This window comes from Mangifera indica, chromosome 12, assembly GCF_011075055.1.
Source record: "Mangifera indica cultivar Alphonso chromosome 12, CATAS_Mindica_2.1, whole genome shotgun sequence".
Classification (NCBI taxonomy): domain Eukaryota; kingdom Viridiplantae; phylum Streptophyta; class Magnoliopsida; order Sapindales; family Anacardiaceae; genus Mangifera; species Mangifera indica.
The window spans coordinates 3189091-3196270 of NC_058148.1; the positions used below are offsets into that span (position 1 = coordinate 3189091).

Below are 7180 nucleotides of genomic sequence, written 5' to 3' on the forward strand. Positions count from 1 at the left end.
GTCCGTAGTAGGACATAGACCCCCTAGTAGGGTCCGTTCACAGTAGAGCATACTCGTAGTAAAGCTTAATTCAGATTCAAAAATGGTGTAGTAAGAGAAAAGAAGAGAGCTCGAGCTTAGAAAAATGTCAAATCCCTATAGTCAGTTTCTAGGAAGTATCAAATAGACACCAGATGTGACAAAGTATGACCCAAATAGTAAAGAATAAACTAGATTATCCCCTCGATTTCTTATGTAGGTTATGATGTGAGGTTGAGTCCCGAAAGTGAGTTAGAACAAGAAAGAAGATAGTTTACTTAATTCTTTCCCCTTACTGAGTTTTCTTATCTCTCATTTCCTTTTCTTTCATGATTACAAGTACAAGTGATCGAGGTAGCTACGAGGCGGGCCAAGTCAGTGAAGATAGACCTAGGCTAGAGTAGGTTATCTCTGCTTGTTCTTATTGACTTTTGACCTTTTTGAGATGATTGTATAGTTGTATATGATTATTCCATGTTTTCATTTAAGATATATACATCTTTTATTCACTTCCAAATTTTCAATTTTCTTAAAATAATTTCTAACTACTTTCAGTAATGAGTTGAGTTCCAAGTAATTTTTTATAAATAAATAATAGATGCTCCGGATATTAATTCATAACATTTCTCCTCTGGTGGGTAGTACTTCTGAGGAGGGATGTTACAAGTTGGTATCAGAGCATAATTTTGGGAACCTAAAAGATGTTTTCTAAAACAAAATGAAGTAATCCAAGTAACACAGAGATGGAATACCCTCCAGCCACATTGACTACCCTTGCAGTCGATCACTGTAAGTTAAGTTTTCACTTATACCTGTTGTGTTTTATTGGAAATATCTTAAAATAGGATCAAAAGACATAAATACCCCTGAAATATACCTGAGGGTATTACAACTATAAATAAATAATAGATGCTCCGGATATTAATTCATAACATTTCTCCTCCGGTGGGTAGTACTTCTGAGAAAGAATGTTACAAGTTGGTATCAGAACATGATTTTGGAAACCCAAAAGATGTTTTCTAAAACAAAATGAAGTAATCCAAGTAACATAAAGATGGAATACCCTCCAACTACACTGACCACCCTCGCAGCCGATCTCTGTAAGTTAAGTTTTCACTTATATCTGTTGTGTTTTATGGGAAATATCTCAAAACAAGGTCAAAAAACATAAATACCCCTGGAACATACCTAAGGGTATTACACTAGTTCTATGGTTTTGAACTTATTCCCTAACCCTTTAAAGTCATTTACAAAATTCGAACATCTCTTGTGCATGTTCGTAATATTTTCTCCTAATTTCATCTCAAATATTCATACTCTCCAAAGAGAAGTTCTATCTTGGACTCTTTAACTTGGCTTGTTCCCTCATGAGTTGTTTAAAGAATATGTCAAACCTTTTTGGTCGAATCACAAATAAATACATGATTGAATTTTGTAGCATTTAAGGCATAAAATAGAATATTAATGGCTTTTGCATTCAAATTCATCAGTTTTTCATCCTTATCATTAGAATCTAATTCACTTCTAGGTTCATTAGTTCTAGAATCCATAAGTATCAAGTCACCATGCTTAATGATTATCCAAAGTTTATAATTGATAGACCTAACAAGCAATTTCATTCTAATTTTCCATTGAGTATAATTTGTGCTACTAAATAGGGTTGATCTAATGGTGCATTAGCCTTCGACAATAATAGGGGTTGATGAACTATCTATTTATGAAGATCGTTTTTATTCTAAAAATTGTTAGATTTTGAAAAAAGCTAGAACTCAAGCACTGACACAAATTATAAAACCTTTGAAAATGGATAAGAGAACCTAGAGAGGGTGAATAGGTTCTTAAAAATTTTGAACACAAACAATTAATACACTATTAAATGTAAACACCAAACAACAAATAAAAATGAAAGTAAATAAGAAGAGTTAAGAAATGCTCAGTTTAGAGTGGTTCAGAGCTTTCTCTTACAAGCCTCTAACGATCACTTCTCCAAGCAAACTGTCTTAGAGTTCTATTATGACTGTAAATCTTTTATAATTAGTTTCTCCAAAATTTTGTTATTTACTAATAGTTATCATGGGATTTAGCCCTCACTATTTAATTACAAGAATTTTATCCGTATAAATGCCTCTTTAAGATTGAGAATACAGTTTAAGTGCACATGATCTTTCAAGAAAATACAATGAAAGCTTTGTGAGAGTGATATGCAATAGAGGTAAGATGAGTGAGTTTATGGTTTGCTCAATACTTTCTCTAACCCAACTTCACTTGAAACTTGCTCTATTTATAAGGAAAATATATCTTGAAACGTAATAGAGTTGTTGCAATTAAAAATTTGTCTATTGAAAATTAAAAGAGACATTTTTCTCTAAAATCTATATAAATGGTCAAGATAGCTTTCTGGAATAGCCAGTACCAACGATTACTGTTAAAGGTTAAGCTCGACCACAACTCCCAACAGTCGACAATAAATGCTCTCGTCACCTAGTATCAATCAATACAACTTGATGTACCTATTGTTCTTGTTTTCTCATCTTGGTTCTTAAAATTCCAGAAAGGTTAATAGAATGAGTAACGAATGAGTGAACGACTAACGTACCAAGTAATTTTTGCATAATGAACAATCAATGCACTTTTTTTTTACTTTTGCTTACTCTACTCTTGACTTTGACTTTGTTGACTTAAGGCAAACGAGTAGCATGCCAAGTAATGTTCTAGTTCCTTAATTGGAATTTGAACATGAATGATTTGTATTTTTATAGTATTGATTATTACTTACCATCTTCTTCCAAAATTCCAAAAGGGTTGACAACCAGAGGAATGGGTGATGAACAACTTGTATACCAAGTGAATTTTTGTCTTGTATCGGTCGTTTATTCTTGACTACCAATCATTTTTCTTTTAGTTTCTGTATTTTTCATATTTTGTCCATCTTTGTAATGTTGTAGCACATTCCATGGACTTGTTAGTCATTCAGACATTACTATCATCATCAAAACACCCAGTGTCCAACAATATACCTCCAGGTGATTATTCATAAAGATGATAAACATCTTGGAGCAGTTGAATGTCTATGGAGTTGTCATTCCCTATGAAGTCAAAGTGAATTTGATTCTTCAATCTCTCCTGAACAGTTATAAGTTGTTTATAATTAACAACAATCTAAATAGAATCGAACGCACTTTTTCAAAGTTTCTGAATGAGATTCAGGAGTTCTACAAATAAGGAAAAGGGCATGAGAAAGTGAACATTGCTTCTACAAGTGGAACAGAGAAGAAGCAAAAACAACCCTAAAAAGGTCCAAAAGTTAGACCAAGTAAAAAGAATTTTAAAAGGGTTGAGACTAATATAGATAAGACTAAAGCCAAGGGGTAGTGTTTCCATTGCAAAAAGGACAGACACTGAAAGAAAAATTATCTTGTTTACCTTTAGAGCTTCAAGGAAAAGAAAACAGGTATATTTCATTCATTTATGAAAGAATTTAAGTTAAATATTAATTAAAATTATCAATCTACATCTCACATAAGTGTATCATTACAAGACCTACAGAATAGTTCTATGTTATCTAAGAATGAAGTTGTTTTAAATATGACAAATTGAGCAAAACTTGTAGTTGAAGTCATAGGGAACTACTAACACTTCTATCTGGACATATTTTGAAAGTATACAAAGTTCTTTATTTTGCTAAAACTATTAGAAATATAATTTATGTATATGTTCTATGTAAAATTAGTTACTATGTATAGTTTAATGAAAATGAATGTTTAATTCATTTTGAAAATTCTCTAGTTGGCAAAATAGTAAATAAAAATGGTTTGTATATATTAGAATTTAATTATGAGTATTATGAATGTTGTCACAAATAAAAAATCTCCAAAAGAAATCAACCCAAGGTTACTTTGACACTATCAATTAGGGTATATAAAAGACAATAGAATAACGAGATTGAAAACAAATGAAATTTTGAATTCATTGAGGTCTAAACCCTATCCAACTTGTGAATCTTATCTTAAAAGAAAAATAACTAAATTTCCCTTTAAAAATAAAAGAGAAAGATCTAAAGAACTACTAGAATTGATGCATTCGAATGGATGCAGGCCATTTAGTGAAATAACAAGAGGTGATTTCCAATACTTCATCACTTTTATTGATAATTATTCAAGATATGAATACATGTATTTGATAAAATACAAATTTGAATAGTCAAAAAAGTTCAAGAAATTCAAGAATGAAGTAGAAAAACAATATGAAAAGAATATTAAAGCCTAAAGATCAAATCGTGAAAGTAAATATTTGAATATGAAATTTCAAAATTATCTAAATGAAACTGGAATCACATCTTAGATGACTCCTTTGTATACACCACAACACAATGATGTATCAAAAAATAGAAACCGTACCTTATTAAATATGATATGCTCTATAGTAAATTTTATGAATCTACTGATGTCATTATGGGGATACGCATTGCTTTATGCTAACCATATTTTGAATAGAGCACCATCCAATTCTAACCTCCAATTCATTTGTGTTTTGTGAAAAAACCTAGTGTAAATCAACAAGCGATGAAATACGAAAGAACTGTCTACACATATTTGTGTATTTGACATTTTATGAGCTAGGTCTAAGTAGGTTTTCTTTTTCTTAATTTGGGAACCCCCGCCCAACTTCACCAGATAGGAAAAGCTTGAGTTAAAGTAACTGAACCAATAATTACTACATCGAATAAGTCAAACATAATTTATTATGATATATTTTTAATCAAACCCAAACTATTCATATCTTGGGCTCTCACCTTTTCATAAGGAAAGGATTTCTTTTTCATCACTTAAGACTAACTCTTAAGATCCCAATAAAGTTTTGCTGTGATGATTGTGTTGTTTATTAAAATTTTTAAGCCTACAAAACCTTATACATATATCACTTCCAAAAATTAAAGACAGATGTATTCGGTACATGAAAATATTGAAATAATTCTAGAATCACCTTAACACTACATCAACACTAAGCAATTAATAAGAACCGTCCACAAACAAGAAACGAAACAGAAAAATTTAAAAAAAAAAAATCACAGCCGTTTACCATCTCTACTTTTCTTGTGATAATTCTTCCCATGAAAGTCCACAAAAAGAGCTAAAAGGGAAGCATTAAAAATAGCATTGAAGCACCAACCCCAGATCCCGGAGCACCCTAATTCTGTAAAATAATACCACAGCATCAAAACCGAAACACAAAAACTAAACACAAACTGCACAATCTGGCAATGCGTCACCAATCTCTTCCACGTGGGCCGCATCCCCATGGCGCACAAAAAATAGTATAAGTACATTATCACATGTACGCTCGCATTACTAACAAGAGCAATAGGAAACAAAGACTGCGAAGTGTTCAGCCACAAATAACACATGATCACAACCGTTGCGTGATGGTAGACGTGGAGGAACGTGAGCCGTCGGATGGAATTACTTAAAACGATCAAAAGGGTATCAAAGAATTCGAGGATTTTGGAGAGATAAAAAAGGTGGGCCCAGAAGAAGAGGGGGCCGGAGGGTGGGGTGCCAGGGGGAAAGCAGACGATGTAGCGGAGGTGGGAAGTGTGGAAGATGATGGAAAAGGTGCAACCGACGGCGAGTATGAGTGAGAGGAGGAGAAGGAGGAGGCTGTGGAAGGCGGAGATGGGTTTGAGGAGGCGAGGAGGGAGGGAGAGGAGGGGGAAGCAGAGGAAAAGGAGGAAGGTGAGAGAGAGGTAGGTAAGGATAGCGGAGATGAGAAAATGGGGAGAGGAGGCGAAGGTGAGAGGAGGGGACCAAGTGAAGTGGAGGATGGTGGGGTGATTGAGATAATGGTGGAGAGCTAAGGTGATTGAATCCATGGACAGAGACGGAGAGGGATAAAGGCTTTTTTTTAAAGAAATGGAGGATGGAATAAGAGGGTAGGTTAGGCTTCCAGTTATGGTGTGTTTGGATGTTAGCTTATTTGAATTCTGATTGGTTGAGTTAAAATATCAAATGATGTAATTTTATATACATATTTATTTTTTATATAATTTAAATATACAAAAGATAATAAACATTATTTTATTTTTAATTTAAAATTGTTTAATTATATATTAATATATTATTTATATATTTAAAATATAAATATATAATATTATTACATCAAATATTATTGCACATATCCATTATAAATTGAAAAATGGCAAAACAATTAGGGTTTATTTCCTTGTGTTTGAGAAGTCAGTGAGTCTTGACCTTGTTGGACGAAAGGTAAACGTTGGAGTAAATCTTTCTTTTTTTTTTTTTTAAATACTAAAATATTTTAAATACTAATTATAAAACCAGAAGTTTTATAAATATGAGATAATATTTGAATCTAAAGTTTCAAAAATTAATCTCAATATTTTCTCTATAAAACTAGTTATTTTATAAATATAAGATAATATTTGAACTTAAAGTTTCAAAAATTAATTTCAATATATTCTTTATAAAACTAGAAATTTTATGAATATGAACAATATTTGAACCTAAAGTTTCTAAAATTGGATGAGTATAATTAAATGAGTTTTTTACACGACTCTGCACTTTGAATAAATAAGTCTTGAAAAATTGATTAAATAAAATAGCTCAAAAGGACAAATACAAAGTTATTATTTTTTTCACATCACATTCTCAAATAATTGCAAGCCGAATATATGGATATAATGATAAATACACTAGATTTGTGGAGAAATTTGAAAGATAAATTTGAACATCTTATTCAATAATACTCCTAAGAGCTTTGTAATTTAGTGCAACTTTGCAATATTCAGAATTTTTCCCTGATTGAAGTAATGTAGAAGAGAAAATATTCTCTACCTTTCATTTTCTATAATATGCTCATATAGTAGTAATATCAAGAAAAAAAATTCTAAATTAATGCTATATATTTTCGTTAATGAAAAACCATCAAACTCGCCTGACAAGTACTATATCATTCATTGAAGTGAATACAACTATCAGTAGTAGTTATCATGGGCGTGAGTAAAGTTATAGATGAAATAATTTTCGATCCGAAGATGATTATAATAGAAAATTTCACTCATACTATTAAAAGTGGACTAAGACTAAAACAAAATAAAGAATAACGTAGAGTAAACCATCAAACAATAAGTGTGGTTGTAAATGTC

The 7180-nt window shown here is 31.6% G+C and overlaps 1 protein-coding gene across 1 annotated transcript; it reads right to left on the bottom strand.

Annotated features, from left to right (window-relative positions):
* Positions 1-4911: 4911 nt before the first annotated feature.
* Positions 4912-5956, bottom strand: LOC123193468 (elongation of fatty acids protein 3-like). The gene has a single exon (XM_044606481.1). The coding sequence runs from the start codon at positions 5885-5887 to the stop codon at positions 5084-5086; it is 804 nt and encodes a 267-aa protein (XP_044462416.1). The 5' UTR covers positions 5888-5956; the 3' UTR covers positions 4912-5083.
* Positions 5957-7180: the final 1224 nt, after the last annotated feature.